This window comes from Montipora foliosa, chromosome 2 (genome assembly GCF_036669935.1).
Source record: "Montipora foliosa isolate CH-2021 chromosome 2, ASM3666993v2, whole genome shotgun sequence".
Lineage (NCBI taxonomy): Eukaryota > Metazoa > Cnidaria > Anthozoa > Scleractinia > Acroporidae > Montipora > Montipora foliosa.
The window spans coordinates 24,535,811-24,558,310 of NC_090870.1; the positions used below are offsets into that span (position 1 = coordinate 24,535,811).

The 22,500-nt window shown below is 39.5% G+C and overlaps 1 protein-coding gene across 1 annotated transcript; it reads right to left on the reverse strand.

Moving 5' to 3' along the window:
• Positions 1–1,283: 1,283 nt before the first annotated feature.
• LOC137990601 (uncharacterized) lies at positions 1,284–12,877 on the reverse strand. Its single transcript, XM_068835733.1, has 2 exons — positions 12,870–12,877; positions 1,284–2,926 (listed from the first exon to the last, which is right to left on the reverse strand). The coding sequence occupies exon 2, from the start codon at positions 2,911–2,913 to the stop codon at positions 2,038–2,040; it is 876 nt and encodes a 291-aa protein (XP_068691834.1). The 5' UTR covers positions 2,914–2,926; positions 12,870–12,877; the 3' UTR covers positions 1,284–2,037.
• Between the last annotated feature and the right edge of the window lie 9,623 nt (positions 12,878–22,500).

Genomic DNA, 22,500 nt, shown 5'->3' on the forward strand with positions numbered 1-22,500 from the left:
TCCATTTTATCTTTGTAATTCAAAGATATAGTTATGTCGGGGTCTGTTGACAACCATACCCCTAACGCTCTAACTAATTTAAATTTAATTTAATTCTAATTTAAAAAGTTGCTGTTGATGTTGTTTTAAGGCATGACCTTCAAAGAACATAAAAGCTTAATGCATACCGTGAATCGTCGGGACATCGTTCGGTGTTGTTTTCGAAAGTGGTAACCAGTCTCAATTTTAAAAAAAGCGACGATGTGAAACCAAAGAGCTGGTTATGTAGAACACTGGGATTTTCCTGAATAATGTCAGTGGGAATGGGATTTGAAAGCTGGGAAATGAGGTTTGGAAAAAAATTGGGCTGGGAGATGGGATTGCTATCCCCCTTTCAGGACTCTCTTGCTTGTCAATTCTATTCGGAAGTCAAGGGATCGAATCCAATATCACGATAAAAAACACAACAACATTGAAGACAATTTTGCGAAAACAAGCAAATGCGAACGTTGTGTGACGACTACCGTGGAACTGTGGCTATGTTCTGTTTCGTTTTAATTGTATTGCGGAGAAGGTTTTAAGAAAAAAAACATTAAAATGTAGTTTTAAAGTGTGGAGCTCAACGAGTCTTCATTGTCTCTGGGAGTTAGCGTATATTCCCCAAAAAAACTCCAATTTCAGTCTGAAATTCTCTTAATTTCGAAAAACAAAGATGTCCCTTTCGTAGCTTCCGTAAGTTCCATATTTTTTTTACTAATTTCCACCATAAATCAAGGAAAGATGCCAAACATTCGAATATAACATTACAGGTAAATAACGACAAAAATTGAAACAAAAAAAATTTGGGAAAAAAAAGACACCCCGACCCCGATCCCTAAAAAAGCTGTACCATGCTTATTTCGCACTTTTGAGGGTGAGAATAGAATTTTTCGGTCGATCAAGTTACCTGGCATGTTTACTCGCGAAACAAAGGATAGGCTGTGTCAAAATGATGCCTAGACACCAGGTTTTTGTTTTTTGTTAGTTTGTTTTTTTTTTCTTTTAAGTGTTAACTTTTAAAGACTGACAAGACAAAGATCACAATCGCCCAACTCTTTTAGGTTTACCATTGTTTCTACAAAGTCAAACATTTACTCGTCTAGACGAGGTTATTTATCACCAGGTAATTCCATGATTTTGGAAGTAGCAGCTGCTTTATTATTTACAGTGCACTACCACAAAAATAGCGGCGGAATGCGGGATCGAAAAAGTCTATTTGGAACCCTCATGATTTCTGAGGTTTGTTTGGAGTTACTTCTAATTTCACTTTTAGCTCATGCTGCAGTGGTGTATGGAATGGCAAACATAACGAGTTTTTTGGCTGGTTTTAATCCATTAGCCAAACAGGCCCAATGCTGAAGAAAGCTGTAATTTCATTGGATAAGGATTTCTCTTTCACATCTGCCTGTGTCTCTTATTTTGTTCGCGTGTCTGTCTCTGATTTGCCCAATCTTGTTATGATTTGACCCCGAGGAAGATATGTTCAAAGTTAGTTTTTCCTTTACAGGCTACCTAATTGTTTTCGTTTTATCCAGACTATTATTCAGACCATTAAACAGTTTCAAGTTCTCATAGATGATATAAAAATGAAAAATTTGCATTCAGAGCTAAGGAGGTCCATGGCATGCACTTGGCCAGCTTGTAGCGTATTTTGACAAATATTCATACAAACGCGTTTCGCTGTGTATCCATTCAGACCCTAGTGTGAAGTACTTTCCAAGGGGGAAACGACCGCTGTACAAAGATCGCCTTTCTTCGTGCGTTTAAAAAGAAGTCATTTATCTCATGAAAGATTGATTTAATTTCCAGTCGCTGCACCAAATAATCCAATACAATAGTAAATGATTTAGTCTATAAACTACTCTCTGAGTACTTACAATTACATGCCATTTAATTATTATCAATTGCACATTACATTAGGATATCGCTCTCCATACGTCTCTCCGGCGAGGAAGAAGGCGCTTCTGGAGTGTTTCCAGTGAGGATGTCCTTGTCATTATTGGTCCAAGTCGCACCAGGTTATTTTTCATTGGTAACACTTCGCTTCTTTCCGCACCAAAGACCAGGTGGACATCGTTTTTCAAAGGTTTTCACCAGAGATCCATCTACCTTTTTTTCCGCCTTCGTGGTTTGTACTGGCAATTCTTCAGGGTATCCTCGTTTCTTTCCGCACCATAAGCCAGGTGGACAGCGCTTTTCGAAAATTTTAACAAACGAGCCAGTGTGGTTTTCATCAATCACAGTCCCATCCTCTGAAATCTCTCTCTTTTTTCCACACCATAATCCCGGTGGACAACGTTTTTCGAAAGTCTTAATGGCCATGTTGTCACCATTGTTTTGATTTATGTCTTCGGTGGACAGCTCTCTCTTTTTTCCACACCAAAGCCCGGGTGGACAGCGCTTCTCAAACTGATCTGCCACGTTCTTTGTGTTAGCCTCTCCATGACTTCCACTATCAGTTGAAGCTCCTTTTCTGTTTCCTTTTTCCTGTTCAAGGTTTTTGAGTATTCGTTGGCTTGCAGTGTCGCGCTTCTTTCCACACCACAGACCCGGAGGACAGCGCTTCTCGAAGGTATCTACCAAGGAATTAGTGGCTGCATGTGGTTCACTCTCTTGATCTTCCTTCAAAGTTCGTTTCTTTCCACACCACAGACCCGGAGGACAGCGCTTCTCGAAGGCATCTACCAAGGAATTAGTGGCTGCATATGGTTCACTCTCTTGATCTTCCGTCACGGTTCGTTTCTTTCCACACCAAAGACCAGGGGGACAACGCTTCACGAAAGAGTCCACAAAGTCTGAGCCGGAATTTTCAGCCACATTTTCCTCGTCCGAAGTTGCAAATGAAGGACATGGGGCAATAGCGATAATGAAGAGAAGGCAGGAAAGTCCTCTCATCTTTCTTTCTCCGCTGTACTGAAAGGGATTTTAAGAAATACGCAACCGATATGAGACAAGTGGGAAAAAATGAAAAGTAAAAAAGAGTGTTTCTACTCTTCTCTAAAGCGATGAAAAATTTGTGCAGTAATCTCCAACTTGAAGCAGCTGGATCATTTAAGTAGCCCATGACATGAACCCGTTTACCTTAGGCATGAGAGTGCCATTTAGACATATACAAATTGATGGCAGTTTTTCATTCGTCTGTCCTGTTATTGATCATGAATTTCGTCATAACATTGACAAAGTAGCTTTGGATCCACGAGGGGATATCCGAGTTCATCCGCAGACTACTTTGACAATGTTTTGACGAAATTCATGATAAATAACAGGACAGACGCATGAAAAACTGACGCCAATTCATTTTTTACAATAACAAAAAGGCAGAGGGGTGAAAATTAAGTGAAAACACGAGAAGAACGCCAGACAAAAACGCAAGACACTTCAATCTAGCGCGAACAATATCGCGTCATTATCGCATAAATTATATATTCATGTTTCTGTCCGCTTATCTTTCAGCCTGTCCCATCACGAGTCAAAGGCTGTGTGATCTTTCATTTCAATTTTTCAGAATACGATGTGAATAGTAGGTTTATGGAACGCAGGACCATCTTTGTAAGAGAAATTTTTCAACCGAGACTTTTTTGAGAAGGGTCATCAGGTACAGTAGGCTCTATTTCCGCCGCTCACTCGAGTTCGGGTATCCCATTTCCCGAAACAGCGGCTGGTAATCGAGCCTACAGGTACAGGTACTTTGTATTTTCTATGAAGCCAACGCAGATTTAATGTCGTTCAGGCAATAAAAGCAGCATTCAGTAAGACACTGTTTATCATCTTACTTATCAGAGATTTAATCTTACCAACTGAGCATCCTCTCTCTAGGAATTTTTGTCATATTCCCCATTCGTCCCTCGGTTTATTCCACTAGTGTAAAGACGGGACGAACCGTAGAAGACTCATAATCCGTCTGGGACGACTTTGCGGGTGAACATTTTTTCTTCCTTTCTCAAGTTCGTCTAGTATGAAAACGGACACAAGACACATTATGCGTCTTGACGAACTATCCGCAAAATTACCTCTTCAAAGAAGCATCTAAACTGGATAGTTCGTCCAGACTCATGATATATCTTCAGCTCCTCTTTACACTGGACGAAGTTGACAGACGCAGAAAAGTGTTTGCCTTAGTTCGTCCCAGATGAGTCGAGTTATGAGTCTGTACTAAAAAAACGGCCAGCTTTTTTCATTCTTGACGATATTTGATAAATTAGAATGAATCTATCTTCTTCCTTACATATGATAAACTATTAACTAAGCAATGAAACTTTGTTGACAACATTTGAACTATGCTTTTGCCCAGGTTGGACACCAATTACCGGCATCAATTGCTAATTTTACAATGACTGCAAAATTCTCACACGCTCATTGGCTAATTTTTTTTCTCAATTATTAGCGGACAGACACATAAATTTATAATCTTGCAATGCATCTCGGCCCTATCGCGCAATGAATCTCGAGATTGCATGCCTGAGTTCTCGCGATTATAAATGTTTGTCTTGCAGATTGGGTTCGAGTTACAGTCTTCGGATTGCCGTCGGACATCGAGCACCACCGAACGAATGCTCGGCTAATCACATGGCAGAAAAAACCATAATATTCGTTTCCTTGAGTTTTGGCGGATTTGTGTAGTGGCGGATTTTCCTCTGGATTTTCCTGTTGTTTTCACGGCAAGTATCGTTATGAATCGACTTAGATATATTATTGAAAGTTGTCAAACTGTGTTGTTCTCTGATTTCGCTTCAGATGCTTCGCATTGTCGGTCGAATTTGGAACGATGGCAGTCGCATGTTATGTCAATGGCTACCATCACCATCGACTACTACAAGGCGTTTGGTCTTACAAAATTTTCCCCTCTTTGGGGCTGCCTGCATTGATCAGGTCTCCTCCTACTCGAGCATTTCCCTTCTCATTGAGAACGACTAGTTTACTAGCGATATTGGTCGCGTCAGATTGAATAAAATTGAAGTTTCTCGAATTTTTGTCTCGCGTTCTTCCCGTGTTTTGACTTAATTTTCACCCCTCTGCCTTTTTCTTAAATTAGTCTGCGGATCAACTCGGCTATCGCCTTGTGGATCCACAGCTACTTTGACAATGTTATGACGAAATTCATGATCAATAAAAGGACAGACGCAAGAAAACTGACATCAATTTGTTAAATTCATTTTTCAGCTGTTTTCATCGCTCTGTTGCATGGCTGCACACGATTCTATTCCCAAAAGGCGCTTCTTCTTACAATGGCTAGTTCCTACTATGCCAAATCCGACTGGTGTTTTAAATTAACTTTATTTTGTTTATCTTCTAAGAACACTACGGGCCGTTTCTAATCAATCCATTGTTTGCATACCATTTGTTTTCCATATTTTTAACGCGAAATTTAACTTTATTCTTTTCAGGCGTTAGTTTTCTTCTTTTTGTCAACTCCTTACTCAAATACTTCAGGTATCTTTGATATAAATTGATTCCTGGCAGAAGTAGCCTTGGCAAAGACATTCACTTTCAATGTGTGGCTGTGTTCGTTTCTAGATCCCACCCTGGATGTCATAACCAATTACTAAAACGTAATTAGTGTTGTAAGCTCTTTAGGAGCAGCTGAAAGCTAAACCAGCACATGGTTGATCCCTAAAAACTTTGTACTTTGACGACAAAAGGGCTGAGTATGGCTGGTACAGGAAATTCGAACCAAGAATTTAGATGGAAACTATTCCGATACCATTGAACCAAATTTCATCTTTTAGAACGACTTGCTGAAAATTTGAAATCTAATGATTAATTAAATGAAAGTACCAGTTTCGCCCTTACCATATACACATAATATCACTGGCTTAAACTAGAGAAAACTGGTCGTTGGTGCACTGATACTAGAGACCGGCTAGACTTTTATTTTGTGCCTGAGAATGCACCCATGCAAATAAACTTTCCGCCAGCACACAACTTGAACATCCCAATGTCGCTAGGTGGTGTCCCTAGTATGTTGACAGTTTGTATTATGCGCCGTAGTAAAAGTGTTTTAGTGTAATTAGTGGAATTGAAAAAAAAACATACCAATGATGTGAAAAGTTAAGGAAAAAACGTGAACGTATCTCTAGTTTCCAGAATCAAGGAATGCTAATCACTCTTGCATAGACCTCGCATACTTGTTCACGGTCTCGTCAGGATTCACGTTGGAGGAAAACTAAAGAAGAAGCGATTTTGCCATATAACTGGCAATAAATCACTGATTTAAATCACTAACATGCTGAGTCTAATAACCTGGGATTGGCTGCCGCTAAATTAAATTAACTTGCTTAAGTAATTTAATCTGAAGATCACATTTCAATTTGTTAAAGACCCTTTCAACGACAGATTTGCCCTCCATTACTTACCTGCTTAAAGTTGTTTCCCCTCGATTGGATAGATGCGTTTGAGACTATCTTCTTAACTGGTGTATTTATATCATTCAGAGGAACGTTTCGTTTTAAAATAGGAAAGCCACGAGACGCCTGAAACAAAACTCGTTTGACGTTCTACTACAGTGTATCGCTTGAAAATCCATACAAATCCGGGCCAGGATACCGTGTATATGTTAATAATTTCTTCAATTGTTAGCCTTTTTATTCAAAAAAAGAAAAGACAAATGTCCCTGATCGGAGGTCGTACGTGGTTAATTTCTCTTAGCATCACCATTCAACCCAGTGTCCATTTGTTTATGAATTCATTTCCTGAGGTTCTTCCCTCGGAGGATATGATCCTATTTTTTTCTTTTTTTTGGTTCACCCAGATGCCTTCATTGTATTTTTTCTTAATTTAAACGCCTGGAATAAACCAGTGTTTTAAAACGAGCTTTCTAAACTCTTGTCAATCTGCTAGCAAAAAAAAAGTTCCCCATTGTGTTTAAGTTGTCATTTTCCTCATCTTGGAAGGCCATTGTTACTTTTAGGCCGTTTCCTGCACGTATTTCCGTACCAAGAGACAATGGCCTCAACCCTTCGCATTGTGTGCAAACGAAGTGTACCTGATCCCTGTTTTGAATGATCATCCTACGTGTGTAAACACAATTTTCAAAGAAAGGCGTTGGAAATCTCCAAGGGGTATTTCGTGCACATCCGTCACAAGTGGGTTTCTTTATGTTGATTGGAAGATTTTTAAGTTGCCTTACTGTTATTAGAAAACACACCTACCAGAGTATTTAACGATCAATAAAGTACCATGTTCTGGTTAATAAGACTTATCCTACATAAAACTAAGCTTGCTAAAAAGACATCTACATTAATTTGATTTATCCAAACGTAGTGGATAGTGGAAAAGCAGATGAAGATATTTCTCCAGAAATATAAATCGGAAAGGGCAGCTTTGTGAGGTCATCGACAACTTCAAGACATCAAGTGAATGCAATAAAAGAGAGAGTCCCACTGTCTGTTTTCACTTAGAGGCTTAATAGCATATTTATTTTGATAAATTGATGGAACAGTTTTTTCGAAAGCTTAAAGCGGTCTAATACAAAAAAATGCCCGGGGAAGTAACAGGCGGGATCAGCTTTTAGTTTGTCGAGAGCACATGACGTTTAACGTTAACCTTTCAACGGTTAAGAAAAAGAAATAATTCAGTTATTGATTTTCAGTTACTTTCAATAAGAGTAAATGTCAAGTCAAAACCGGGAACTAAAAAGCTGGCAACAAGGCTAGGCCATGCGGACATTCTTCCGTTTCAGTTCGATATTGCTTCAGAAGCACTCAACTAAGGTGCGGGATTGCAGAGTATCAAAATATCACAAATGATTTGATATTTCGCTATTTTGAAATTATCTTGCTATTTTAATATACCTCGTTCTTTAATCCTTGAGACACTTGACCCTAGCAAAGACATGGGATTTTGATAGCTTTCTTGATATTTTGTTAATATCATGACATTTTGATAATATCATGATACATCAAAATATCAATCCTCAATACATATCACTTGACCCTACCAAAGACTTGAGATTTTGATAGCCTTTTTGATATTTTGATAATATCATGATATCGTGATAATATCATGATATATCAAAATATCAAACATCAATACATATCACTTGACCCTAGCAGAGACTTGATATTTTGATAATATCATGAGATCTTGATATTCAAGTACCTCTGCAGAATATCAAAATATCATTCCCTTCCATCAGTATCAAAATCTCATGATATTATCAAAAAACCTTCCAAGAAATGAATGAAAACAATTTTGATATATCAAAAGTGATACGACCTATTGATATTTTGATATTCCGCAATACCGCACCTCACTTCAGAAGGCTATAACGTATTCTTAAACATTTCTTTGAGTGTTTTGAACAGCTTCAGGTATCATGGCAGCCGGGGTATTTCTGTTCTACAGTCCTGCTAACTTGTGTTTTAAAGAAACAATTCCAAATTTCAATTATTTGCATAAGAATAACACTCATGTACTGTATTATGACTCGTTCACTAAAGCTTAGTTCCCACTGGCGACATAAGGATCATAAGCATAATCATAATCATAAACATAAACATAAGCTTCTTATGTTCTAGTGGGTACGGCCGCTCTAAAAACGTAAAGCTTTTCCTCAAAGCTGGCCGCCATCTTGAAAATGAACCGACCCGAAAGTACTGGTCCTAGACTTTAATTGGCCAAAACACAATGAGCCCATTGCGTCTTTATGTTTCACATTATGTCGTTATGATTTTCGCGTTCCCACTGCAAAGAAAAGCGACAGTCATAGTCAAAGCCATAATCATAATCAGAAGAAAATGGTCGATCATTTTCTTATGATTATGATTATGTTGATCATAAGGGCGCCTATGATTATGTTTCTGGACGTTCCCACTAAGACATAAGCGACATAACAGCGTTATGTTCGTGCTTATGATTATGATTATGATCAGCTAACTAAGGTGGCACGGTATTCGGTTTACTTCCCATGATCCTCGACTTTCCTAAGGAAATAAACTGATTGCAAACGAACTTACTTTATTCAATTTTAACTGAAAGGAAAAGTTTTTTTGTGATGAGAGACGATAGTTGCTTGATTGAATTATGGCTTTGTAAGGCTTTTAACTGAATAATGCGGGTGAAAGTATATCATAGAACCAACTATAACAGTCTAACAGAAGTGCGTATTCCTTTTGGGTAAAGGGAATTGAGCACGACTATACACTAAACCAAACTTGCGTTCGGTGTGTCAAGATCATAACTGTATCAATAATCACTTCATCAAAATCTAGAACTCATCCATCTGTGTACAAGTGCATTACTCTACATTGGATCGACTGTAAAATCCGCAGGTCATATAAGTTAACATCAGATCGATGGAGAACGAATTTTTACTAGTTTTTTTTTAACATTACGGCCCAGGATTTTCATAAAAGGCAACGACATTCCATCAACGCAAAATTTTTGGACGTGTAAATTTGTAGGACAGCAATATGGAAACCGCTGGTACATATTAAACTGCCTCGCAATTCAGCCAGCAGTCGCAACGGTTTTCTCCAGCTCTTGGCAAAAGCAACTTTATTGTCCGGCGGGCGAAGACAACAGCCGGAAATGTTGTCAACCCTCAGATAAATTTTTGTTTTTATATTGCGTTTTTTATTCCTTTCGTGTTAGCCCATTTTTGTCTTGTATCTAGTTCTAAACTTTTCAAAAATATTGCAAAGGGTAAGTCACATTTAATCCACAAAGCTCTGACAAAAATGTTCTCGAAGGATAATTTGAAATGAAAATCATCACTCATCACACTTTCGAGGTTTTTGCAGCTTATTCAAACAGCTGCGAATCTGGTGCGTTCCTGACATTTCTACTTTTTTTCTCCACCGAACCGAACCGTTCATTACGCTTCATCCAATAAATAATTTCCAGTGTTATATTTTAAGTTTAGTTCAAATGCTTCCCTTTTTCGATATTCTTAAGAAAGTTACCTTCCATGGTTCATGCGGTAGCTACGAGCGGTCTGAATTGGTCAGTTTGAAATCATGCATAGCCGTTGATATATACAGATGTAATAGATTCCTCCTAATTTTTTTCAGTTTGCAGACACCCACACGAATGTTTAGATAAATTTACAATTTTGATTTTAGAATAAATTCAGTGTTGTTACTTAGACAAAAAGATCGTGACAGATAGTAATTGCATTGTATATAGAGGATATTACATGACAGCGCGGAGATACGAAATTTCTCTTCGAGTGTTGAAAAAATTTTCACTCATTCGCTGCGCTCACTCGTGAAATAAACAGCAATGAAATACTAAATCATTTCACGAAAGGCATCGAAAGGTGCAACCAGAGCAACAACGATATTTTTACGTGTGAAGTTATCTTCACTTGTGACGATTTCATGTTTTCGCGAGAAAGCTCACTTGGCTGCACTGGATATAACTTAATTTGTTGAATAAATTTTATATGGTGAAACAATTAGTCTTGCTCTACTCCAGAATTGTCTTAAAGCTCCGATTTTATAGCATAAATTTTACTGAGAATCCTTTTGGTTGTTTGGCTGATTACATATTCTGAATCCTCATGGGACCACGTTTTTGTTGTGGCTCAGAAATTCTGAATCCTCTCATTACTGTGTTCTTGGGGGGATCAGAAATTCTGATTTTTTTCCTGTGTTCTTGGGGGGATCAGAAATTCTGAATTTTTTCCTGTGTTATTGGGGGGATCAGAAATTCTGAATTTTTTCCTGTGTTCTTGTGGGGATCAGAAATTGTGAATTTTTTCCTGTGTTCTTGGGGGGATCAGAAATTCTGAATTTTTTCCTGTGTTCTTGGGGGCATCAGAAATTCTGAATTTTTGCCTGTGTTATTTATTGGGGGGATCAGAAATTCTGAATTTTTTCCTGTGTTATTGTGGGGATCAGAAATTCTAAATTCTTCCCTATGTTCTTGGGGGGATCAGAAATTCTGAATTTTTGCCTGTGTTCTTGGGGGGATCAGAAATTCTGAATTTTTTCCTGGGTTCTTGGGGGGATCAGAAATTCTGAATTTTTTCCTGTGTTCTTTGGGGCATCAGAAATTCTGAATTTTTGCCTGTGTTATTGGGGGAATCAGAAATTCTGAATTTTTTCCTGTGTTATTGTGGGGATCAGAAATTCTAAATTCTTCCCTATGTTCTTGGGGGGATCAGAAATTCTGAATTTTTGCCTGTGTTCTTGGGGGGATCAGAAATTCTGAATTTTTGCCTGTGTTCTTGGGGGGATCAGAAATTCTGAAATTTTGCCTGTGTTATTGGGGGAATCAGAAATTCTGAATTTTTTTCCTGTGTTATTGTGGGGATCAGAAATTCTGAAGTTTTTCCTGTGTTATTGGGGGATCAGAAAATTCTGAATTTTTTCCTGTGTTATTGGGGGATCAGAAATTCTGAATTCTGAGATCCTGAATCCCCTCCTGTGCTCCTGTGGGCTCAGAGGATCATTTGGGTTTTATGCTTTTCTCAGGCATTCCAATGAAGTTTGAGTAAAGAATGGGAGGTTTGTTTGGATGAATTTTGTGATTCCTTGCAAACAGGGAAACGTTCCTTGTGAGTTTTAACATTATCTTTACATTTAGAGTAAACTGCAGAAATAGTCTTTGGAATTTAGTGGTAATTTTTAATTTCCGTGGAGGCTCTACGTTTTATTTTCGGCCAATTTTACACTCGTTTCCAACCGATTTTAAAAACCTACAACGAACAAAAACTATTCTCCGAGACAGGGTCCCATTCTACCAGGAAAAAGAAGCCATTTTTGAGGTGATTCTCAGTACTTGCTCTGAATTTTCCCAAATTGGAACACCACATTTTAGTTTGGAAGGCGTTTTCACTGGTGTTTATATATTAAAGTTGGTTATGAGCTTTGCCGGCACAGCGAACTATTTGAGACTGAAATGATGATACAAAACACAATCACGTGAAAAATAGCGATCTTTTGTTGTTGCTATTTCTTCTTCTGAACTGAGAAGTCTTTCGCATAGACCACACTTTTCCCTGCAAAGTTTTTGTTTCCAAGTTTAAACTGATTTCTTTTGCATGGAAACGCGAGGCTGAGGACAACTTATCCTTATGTCACCGGAAACCGGAATTCTTTTTAGAAACGTTTATTGAAATAAATAAGCTCTCATAAAGAAAATTACCAACTATCCCGCCACTGATGATTGTTTTAATTTGCTACTGTGTTATTGAATTTCCACTTGTAAGCTCCCGGAGCTTCCAAAAACAAAGATGCGGTTGGTTTATAAACCATCCGGCAAATGGTTATTTCAGTCAAGCAAGTTCCAGAACTTATCGTCATCAAGATTTATCGCCTACCTTTAAAGGTTGTTTGCTATTTTTGAAAAACAAATCCGACAATTTTATGGTGTTGATGCTTTAAAAGAGTTGGACCGGCAAAAGTTCTTAACTTTCCTAGTGGCCTTGGGAAAACGTTCAGGGCTTTGGGGGGAAATTTTGTCACATTCAAACACAAATTTGTTCCATTTGATCTTCAAGTTTGAGTACTCAGTGAAGTACTAATGAATTTCATGGTAAACACAGTTTGCTTATCTAAAGAAAAACCAGCAAGTTCACAATACAAGTTTTAGTGTGCGAATTTATAGGAAATCAAGTTAAGGAATTCGAGTCAGTTATCTGTAATATGACTAGAATCTCGGAGAAAACCAACCTTCCGATGCTAAAAACAAGTTAGAGACTGAAAAGTGCGCTGTGTAGAATTGAAAGGACGTCCACTCTTTCTTTTCTTTGTTACACGACAGCGTGGAAGAAAGGTCACCGACTAGACCAAAAATGATATTGGAAAAAGAATATATGGGTTCTTCTGAAAGCTGATATAATATAATTATATTTTATTGTAAGAAAGATGACATTAAAAGCTGAAGTACGAGAATTGTCGACCTACCTTGTGGTGTTTTCTCTACTCTGGTATTGTATTAAAACGTTCTTCGTATATGTCGTTTCACTTAAATAACTTGAAAAAAGATGTTGTGGTAATTGAACGGCACTATTTACCGGCAAGGTGTGGTTACCTGTTATGAGGGAAATGAGATCTTGAGCGTTTGCAAACACGCTTTCTCCTGTGATCATTAAGCTCTTAAAAAACGTCATTTAATTAATGGAATGATTCCTAGTAAAATTCACGATTTGAATTGTGACAAAAGCTGACGACTGCTCTTGAATGAACTTTATTTAAGTGTCAGTTGTATTTAGCACTGGAGCACTAATTGGAGACATTCTCGGCTGTGCAGAAATCAAATCAATTCGTAGGCTGGTTTAACGAGATTGGAAAACCGGAGTCACCGGAGAAAAACCTCTTTCGGGTGCCACAATTCCCTTTATATTTTTGCAACGACGAGGTTCTAAGCCATCATACTTCGCAATCCTCTTAGGTTTTCTTACATTAAAAACATGTTAAAGGATCAGCTTTTCAGAATAAGCGGATTGCAGTTTGACGACTGGCTTTTCGGGCCCGAAAAGTTCTCGGGACTTTCGAAAAACAGGCCCCAGAGTAGAGAACAAACGAAGGCTCCACGGGACACATGACGCTAGCCTGTGAAACCTCCCTGATCGCTTCGCTCTCCGAATTTTTTTGTTTCGCGCTCGCCGAAAGTTTTTTTCCGTCCTCGCTCGTTCGCAGGCTACATGACGGATCTGGGAGTCGAACCCGGTGGAAAGCGAGTGCTCTGACCACTTCGCCATACGTGGAAAATTTAAAAGTCATTTTCATTGAATAATGAATTTGATTCAACAAGTTCAGCAAAAATCCCTCTAAGCTTAGTTTAATTATCAGATCTAAAGAAACTTGTGATATTTCTCCAGGCAGCAATGATTCCCATAGTAGTTAATTTCGTTATGCTTGTATCGTTGAAAAGAAAAAGATATTCATCATGCTTTTAATTTGTTGACACGCGCAATAGATAATTGCCTCAATATCTTTCTGCAAATTGAGTTAGATGTCTCATCTGATTGATATAAATACTGAATATGATTTTAATTGCGCTGAAGAGCCATTTGTTATCCGTTAAAACCTCTTTAGTTGCGGCAGTCTGTACAACAAATTATTTTCGTTATTACTGACATGCTTTCAAAGGAAAGAAAATTACACTGTCTTTATAGACATTCAAGAGAAAGAAATCAAATAATGAAGAAACTGAACTTTTTTCCGTGAATACTAAGAATAACATACTTGTATGAAAGAATTTGTTTTGCAAAGAGATTTGCGAAACATCTTGCGCAAAGCAAATACTTCAAACCGACTTAACACGTGGCACAGTTTAGTACAGTCGTTTTCAATTGATCAAGTGTTCACCCAACTATTTACTGAGAGAGTGCGGTTCGTTTTCAATTTAGGCAATGGTATTTTGTCAACTTTTTGCTTCTTTTGTGTACATTAAAGTCTTCGTGATTGACACCAGAGTAATTCTGAGAATGGACTCTAGTTTTTTAGGTAACCTTTGTACTGTTTTCCTCGGTTTTAAAAAATATCTTTCACATTACATTCGGTTTAGCACGGCCGGGATATGTGCTCCCTTTGGGCCTTCGAGATACCGTTTTCTCTTGCAGTTAAAGCATGCAGCCATTTCGGCGAATTCCGTTCAACCTTCATTACTCAAAACCAGAGAGCGCAACCTTCTTAGAATGCCGCTATTACCTTGAAGCCATTTGTAAATTAATCAAGCAGAGAAAATATAGCAGGAGACATCTAGCTAACACAATGAAGCCCCAGTTGTTCGAAGGATGGATAGCGCTATCCAGTGGATAAATCACTATCCACTGGATACACAATTTGTTTTGCTAGTGTTTATCCGCTGGATAGCGTTATTCACATTTTAAACAACCGAGGCGAGACTGTCAAGAAGGCGCACGCGGAAAGACGCGGGATCACCAGGCCTCATTTTTTAAATTCAAAATCATGGTGGCTTAAATAGGTTCCTTAAATATCACTAGTCCTCGTACTTTTTGCTAAATGTAAAGCTAACAGAAAAATTGAATAAACCCATGCATAAATGTTTGCCTACCTCAATAAAGCCAATTCTCTTCCTGTTACTAAACGTTTTGGAAAATGAAAAAAAGTAAAAAAAACAAGCACCCTTTCAATGGTGCGGAAATGGCAAATAAATGGTTGAGTAGCGTCTGATCGAGTCTTTATGAAAGAAATATTGTCCTCATGATGGCATTTTTCCTCGATATCCCACACTTACTAGTAAGTCAATGGTGTTATTAGTTGCTATTGTCCGGCTATTGTGTCTCAAAGCTATGCTACCAAAAGCATAGAAGAAGGCCTTTATGTGTTGCCGGGTTTAGGATCTTTTCAGGAAGCATGAGCATGAGCACCCCTTTTCACGAATGGCCCTTTTCCATCTTAATTATGTCTCCTCCGTAACAAATGCACTGAACACTTTGAGAAGGGCATTCCCAAGAACGGTATAGTCAAATCTTTAAAAAAATGAAATCTTGGTTTTTCAAAAGCCAAACTGAATTTCTTGCAAATAAATCAATCGATTTCTAAGCAACGACAAACACATCAGCAAAGAAAAACCTGATATCCTCGCTCTTGCAGAACCGATGATTCGTACAAAATATAAAAGGTAACCTTGAACGGCCTCACAACCACTTGACCCGCCTCTTAAAAACCAAAATGGGCTATATCAATTACGACGTCATGTTTGACTTCTTTTGTGACAAGCATTTTCTTAATTTCCATGTTATTTGCCAGATGGAGTTTACACGAATTTTTTCACGATTTTTCAAGGTGGAATTTTCACGACTAACTTTAGAACTTAGCTTAGCGCAGAACATTTCATTTAATATCCCCCTGGGCTTTACGGTTTTTCCCTCAACCATTTAGCTAACTAATGTATTAATTAATTCTATTGTTTTAGTCTCAAGTTCGCTTGTTCCGTTCTGGCCGTTGCTTCGACTTAAAATCCTTTCTTAACGCTTGCATTAAGTTTTCTGTGCCTCTCCTCGATCTTGTAACTTGTAGAAGATTCGCTCTTCTTGTCGATTGGCTGACATAACTGACATACAAATATACAGTAGGAAGGACCATCAGCGCGCAGTCAGTAAAGCAATAATGATGCATTGCATTGTAAATAACACTGCTCCAGAATATCTGACTTCGCGTTTTGTTCGTCGCTGCGATTTAACTAGCTATAACCCTAGGGAGAATGAACACAAGCTCGCTGTTCCGCAACCCCGTACTGAATTTTATAAAAGAAGTCTTTCTTATAGCGGAAGTGTGTTATGGAATGGCTTGCCTCTGGAGGTGCGGCAATTGACATCCCCTAGTAAATTTAAGGGAAAATTAAGAGACATAAATTTCGATTGACTTTTAATTAGCGATATTCTGTTTTTTTTACACACGGCCTCCTTGAAAAGCAGGTGTTTTCTTTTTTATTATTTTAGTTTTTAACTTAGTTTTTAGATTAGTTAGGAAGTTACTTTTTCCATACTTCAATGTAACTGTATACCTGAAGGAAATACCGTGTTTAAATAAAGTTACCATACCATGCCTGTCTAGCATAACCCTCTAATTCCATACGGATCGCTGGGGAGACAAATGAGAAGTGAAAGGCTGATCAAACAGTGAAGGAATATCTGTTGTATTTACTAGTCTTTCGAAAGGCATACATACATACATACATACATACATACATACATACATACATACATACATACATACATACATACATACATACATACATACATACATACATACATACATACATACATACATACATACATACATACATACATACATACATACTTTATTGACTTTCCCCGTAGAGGCTTTTTTTCAAAGACAATAATTTACTTTGAAATGAGGACAAAAAAAGATAAGATTACAACAATAAAAATCTACTTAAGGACCCTAATAAAAAAAATATTTACAGTAATACTTAACAATCCATAAAATTCTTGACCAGTTTACGTTTCATGCTAAATTTAAAAGTAGATAGTGATCTAACAGTTCCGCTAAGATAGCTATCCAAGGAGTTCCAAATACTAATTAATATTCTATAAAAGAATAAAGAAATGACATAAACAAATGGAAAACGGACCGTTTTAGAAATACATTGTGTGCGAAGGTGGCTGATTAGGCCAATCCTTGCACGAAAGAGTCTGTTGCAGTGAAGACATGGGATGTACGTACGGGGCTGAACCAGGTTAGGAGGTGGAACTGTCACTGTCTTTTCTTCTCTGCCGTTTCTGCTCCTTGTCTCTGATGCGTCTCTCCTTGAAGTCAGCCACACCATTCTGTACCGAAGAATCGCCAGGCAGAGCGATCGTCAGCGGCCTCCTCCCAGGTTGAGTCGGGGATGTGACAGTGTTTGAGGGACGCCTTTAATGTATCTTTAAAGCGTAGTTTTTGTCGGCCGACTGTACGCTTACCTAAGGACAGCTCGCCGTAAAGAAGTCTCTTGGATAGGCAACTGTCTTCCATGCGGTGAACATGGCCACCCCACCGGAGCTGAGAGCGCATCGGGATGGCGTGGATGCTCTCCATTTCCGCCCGCTGGAGCACGTCGGTGTCTGGGACTTTGTTCTGCCACCTAACACAGAGCAGGGTTCTGAGACATCTCATATGGAAGGCATTGAGCTGATTGAAATGCCGGGTGTACACTGTCCATGTCTCGCAGGCATAAAGCAGGGATGGTAAGACAACTGCTCTGTATACTTTGAGTTTGGTGTCGAGGCTCAGTCTTCTGCGCTCCCAGATCTTAACTTTCAGTCTGCCGAAGGCAGCGCCGGCTCTAACGATTCTGTAGGCCACTTCCTCATCGATGTTGACGGAGCGTGACAAAGTATTGCCAAGGTAGACAAACTTCTCTGTCACTGCTAGTGGCTGACCGTTCACGGTGATGTGGGGCTTGGTGTAGGGAGCTTTAGGTGCTGGCTGGTGCATGACCTCTGTCTTCTTGGTGGAAATCGTGAACCCAAAGTCGTTGCAGGTCCATGCTTCCATGCGTGTCAAACTGTGTGGAAGCATTAATCGCGCAGTTGTGAGCAAAGAGAAAATCCCGGAGGGCTGTGACTTCATGCACTTTGGTCTTGGCTAGCAGTCTCTGAGCGTTGAAGAGTTTGCCGTCGGTACGATACCGAAAGCCAACCCCGATGTCACCGTCTCGGAAAACGTCTGACTCAGTTAGCATAGCGGAGAACATCATGCAGAACAGAGTGGGAGCCAACACGCAACCCTGCTTTACTCCATTGGTTACAGGGAACGGCTGGGAGTACTCGCCGTCATCCTACACTCTCGCGTTTATGCCGTCGTGGAACTGCTGGACCATCGCGATGAACTTGGCAGGGCAACCGAGCTTGGCCATGATCCTCCACAGACCCTCACGGCAGACAGTTTCAAAAGGTACCGTCAGGTCCACGAAGGTGGTGTACAATCCGACGTTCTGCTCCCGACACTTCTCATGTAGTTGGCGAACTGCGAACATCATGTCCACAGCACAACTGCGTCCCGTGCGAAAACCACACTGACTCTCAGGGAGCAGGTCGCGTTCCATGCGAACGTTGAGATAGTTGAGCAGGATGCGGGCAAAGATCTTCCTGGTGATGGAGAGCAAGGAGATGCCTCGGTGGTTGTCGCACACGTCGGTCGACACCGTTTATCTGCAATTTTCTAGATTTTTAGTAAAGCTCTTGTAAGATGGGGCCTTTTTTTTTCTTTGGCTGGCCCGTGTCTCTTACCCAGAGAGAAAAGTTCTTGTGCAGCCTCAGTTTTTAGCCCCATTTGTTACCTTTGGGCGGCTCTTTGTGTATTCGCCTTTTAGAGGTTACGATTGCCAATTCAGTGCTATCTGTGACTTTTCTTATAGCTTAGTCAAGTTTGCAACGTTACACCGATGCTCAAGAGCTGGACACTATCTTGAATTGGACTGGCTCACGGCCGATGGGCACATGATCTGATGTGAATGTGAATCTGTCATGCCTCGACATCGGATTTGTATCGTAATGCCGGCATGCTCAAATGAAAGCGGTAAAAAATCCTTATATTTCCATGTGCTTTGCAGTTGTGCGTGTTGGTTGCTCGGCTTTTTCCTTCGCTGTTTTTTCAAACGTAATTGAAGTTGTGTTAATTTATTCGAAGTATGACTGGCAAATTTGACTAAAGCTACTTATCAGAACATTAGAAAACAGTGTAGTGGTGTGTTTATAGGAAACAAACACTACAGTCCGCCCGCATGGCAATTCATGTCGGCAACGATGCCGAGTTGTGATTTGTCAACTCGGCTGCTTTTCACAGGAGATTCAAGTTCTCTCTGCGTACTGCCAGAAAGCACCCCACAATTCCACTTTCCCTGAATATTTCTGGGCATAGTTAATAGAGGGGAATGGTTTTGAAGATCGGCAAACCAAAGGAGCAAACAAAGATGCCAAGATTTAGGTTGGAAAGTCCACGACCGCGCACAATCAACACTATGCATAAATTACGTAACCAACACGTTTCTATTAGCTTCTATTGGTTAGTTCTTCAGTACGGAGTAGACAACTATTGTGTTTTGTGCACGGTCAAGCCCAAACAAAAACATACAACAAAGAAATTTGTCGGGTTTCATAACCACTCCCCTCTATTAACAGGGGCACCCAACGTCAATTTTCGGAGAATATCTGTTCGCAAGACGATTTGAGATCTACAATTGTAGAATTTTCGGAACATTTGTTGTAAAATTTCTTGCTTGCCTGCCTCTCCTAGGATTTTCGAACATCTAAAAAATGGTATAATTGCCCATTTATAACGGATTTTTACCCTAAAAAGGTCACCTAGAATTTTCGGGAGCCTTTTTTCTGCCTGGAATTTTCGAAAAGGTAAGTGTTGATCCCTATAATTTTCCGATCACTAGACTTTCAGCTAGGAAATTCGAACAGATGAAAAATTTTTGGGGGATAAAAATATGCCTATATCTACCGTTTAAATACTAAAATACGTTTAACAATGCTATGTTTAAGTTGTTTGAACTATATTCTCGTTGGGCAATCAGCATGCAGTACAATAAAAAATATTATTTAGTTTACTATACATCAAACGCACTTTAATAATTCGTGATCACTACTAGTTTAATTTAATTTATGTTCGCCAATAATTGTGGAGTTGTGACTTTTATCCAATATTCACGCTTGTAATGTTACGACGGAGTGCGGCCGAGACTTCCAAAATAAACCTAATAGTATATTTCTCTCGCGTCTGTCGCGTGGTGAAGCTGAAATACGGAATGTCACAGCACTGTGAACTTCTTGTGGTACACCTGCTTATTTCTCCTTGCTTTATGAATTGGGAGGAAAGGTATTCTGGCACACGGGATGTTAGGCATTTAAAGGCCATGACAGCGTTCCTAAAGTATAACTGAGTTGCTCCAAGTAGCCATTTAAGCTCTGATATGATATGATATGAGCAGATTTGCGTGTTCTGGGCACGATTCGAGCGTTCTGGATAGTTGTAATTTACTCACATTACGCTTTGATGTGTTCGCCGGTGTGCTCGAACAATAAAAGGGTTCGTTAAAAACTAAAGCGTTTGTAAATGCTAGTAAAGTAAGTTTGTCAAAAACGTGCTTTGGGCTTATTTGATTCAGACAAGACATGCAGGAGTAGACAGTTTTGTTAATGTGCTCGTCATAGGTCAAGCTAGTGTCCAAAATCACCCCAAGGTCTTAAGCGGTGTGTTCAGGTATGAGTTCTTTTCCCATAAAGGTGAGGCATGGAATGACCAATCTAGAGTGCACTTGCCTGCTGCCAAAGACCATAAGTTATTAAGTTTTCCTTGGGTTCAACAATAAAAGGTTGTTGGAACACCATTGACCTATTCTACTCAGGTCATCTCTTAAGTCTTTCATTTTGAAGGAGATAACTAGCTTAGTATCGTCTACATAACTCTGAACAATATCAACACTATAATGAGGCTTGGAAGCGTTTTCTTGTTCTGCGCTATTCTACCTTTTTTCTCCTTCCGAGATGTTTATTTCAAGACTACGAAAATGGCAGACCAGTTGCAACATATCTGTGCATGTCCAGGAGCTTTTTGGGTTTGGGAAATCAGATTTTTATGGCAGAAAATCCAGTTTCTTCTGTTTTGCCATCGCTCTGTCTTGGTTCCATGAATTTCATCGTCTGCTATGTTAACAATAGCAACAATATTGCGGGTAATCAACCATTGTCTTCCGGGTCATAGAATGCTGCAATCACACAGGTTAATGAAGCGTTGGTGTCAACGTATATGACTCCTTGTCCTGCATCACAAAGGCAACGAAAAATCAGAAGACATAAACGTCCATGTGCTTATTATTCCAATACAACAGCTACATTCCATGCTTTGTTAATTGGCGATCTTGTGTTTAAGTTGAATCCTGGTCCCACTGGTAATTGCATACCTGTTGTTGTTTCAACACGCTATGGTCACCGACACATAGCCCAATTGTCAAGGCCATCTCGCAATCCTGGAAACTTAATTAACATCAATTGTTCCACCAGACTGAATGGACATCAACACCCAATGACATTATGCACATTCAATGCTCGTTCGGTCAAAAACAAGAGCGCTGATATCGTGGAGTATATTTGCCATTGTAAAGCTGATCTTTTTGCTATTACGGAGACTTGGCTGAGCGCCGATGATGCGGCTGTACAGGCGGAATTGTGCCCTGACGGGTACAAGTTTATAGACCAACCCGCTTTGGACGTCGTGCTGGTGGAACAGGACTAGTATATCGGAGTTCATTTGGCATTAAGAAAGTTGACGCGGGAGGGGTTCGTTTGAATTCTCCGAGTGGATTATTACGTCACCATCTCTGTACAATCTTCGCCTTGTTATCATCTATCGTCCACCATACTCTGATGAACACAGAGTCACCACCAATGCTTTCTTTACAGAGTTCTCGAATTATCTCGAATCCATCCTATTGTCCAAGGAGCAGCTACTGATAACGGGCGACTTCAATATCCATGTTGATATTGTTGATGACCCCGACTCTCTCAAACTACTCGATATCTTGGAGTCTCTTGGTCTTCGGCAACACGTCAGGCAGCCTACCCATGTTCACGGACACACACTGGATCTCATTATCACCCGATACTCCGATCAAATTGTCCAGGATTCACCACAAACTGATCGCTTTATTTCGGACCATGCATCGCTTCTTTGCAAGCTACTTCATGTTAAACCAGCTGTGACTACTAATGTGGTCACTTACAGGAAACTTCAATCAGTGGATGTGGATTCACTCAAAAATGACTTAGCTGCCTCTGAATTATGCCAAAAACAACCTGAAGAATTATCTAATTTCGCCCCGGAGGGAGTTGACGCGCTTTTATGTAACTGTAACGCTACTTTGTCCAGAATGATCAATCGTCATGCGCCATTAAAGGAAAAGACTTTGAGGGCTAGGCCAAGGGTGCCTTGGTACAACGCTAATACAGATAAAGCTAAACGAATGCGAAGGAAAGCTGAGCGAAGATGGAGAAAAATTGTTGTCAGATCTGATTATCTTTAAGTCTAAGAAAAACCACGTGACTTATCTCATGAA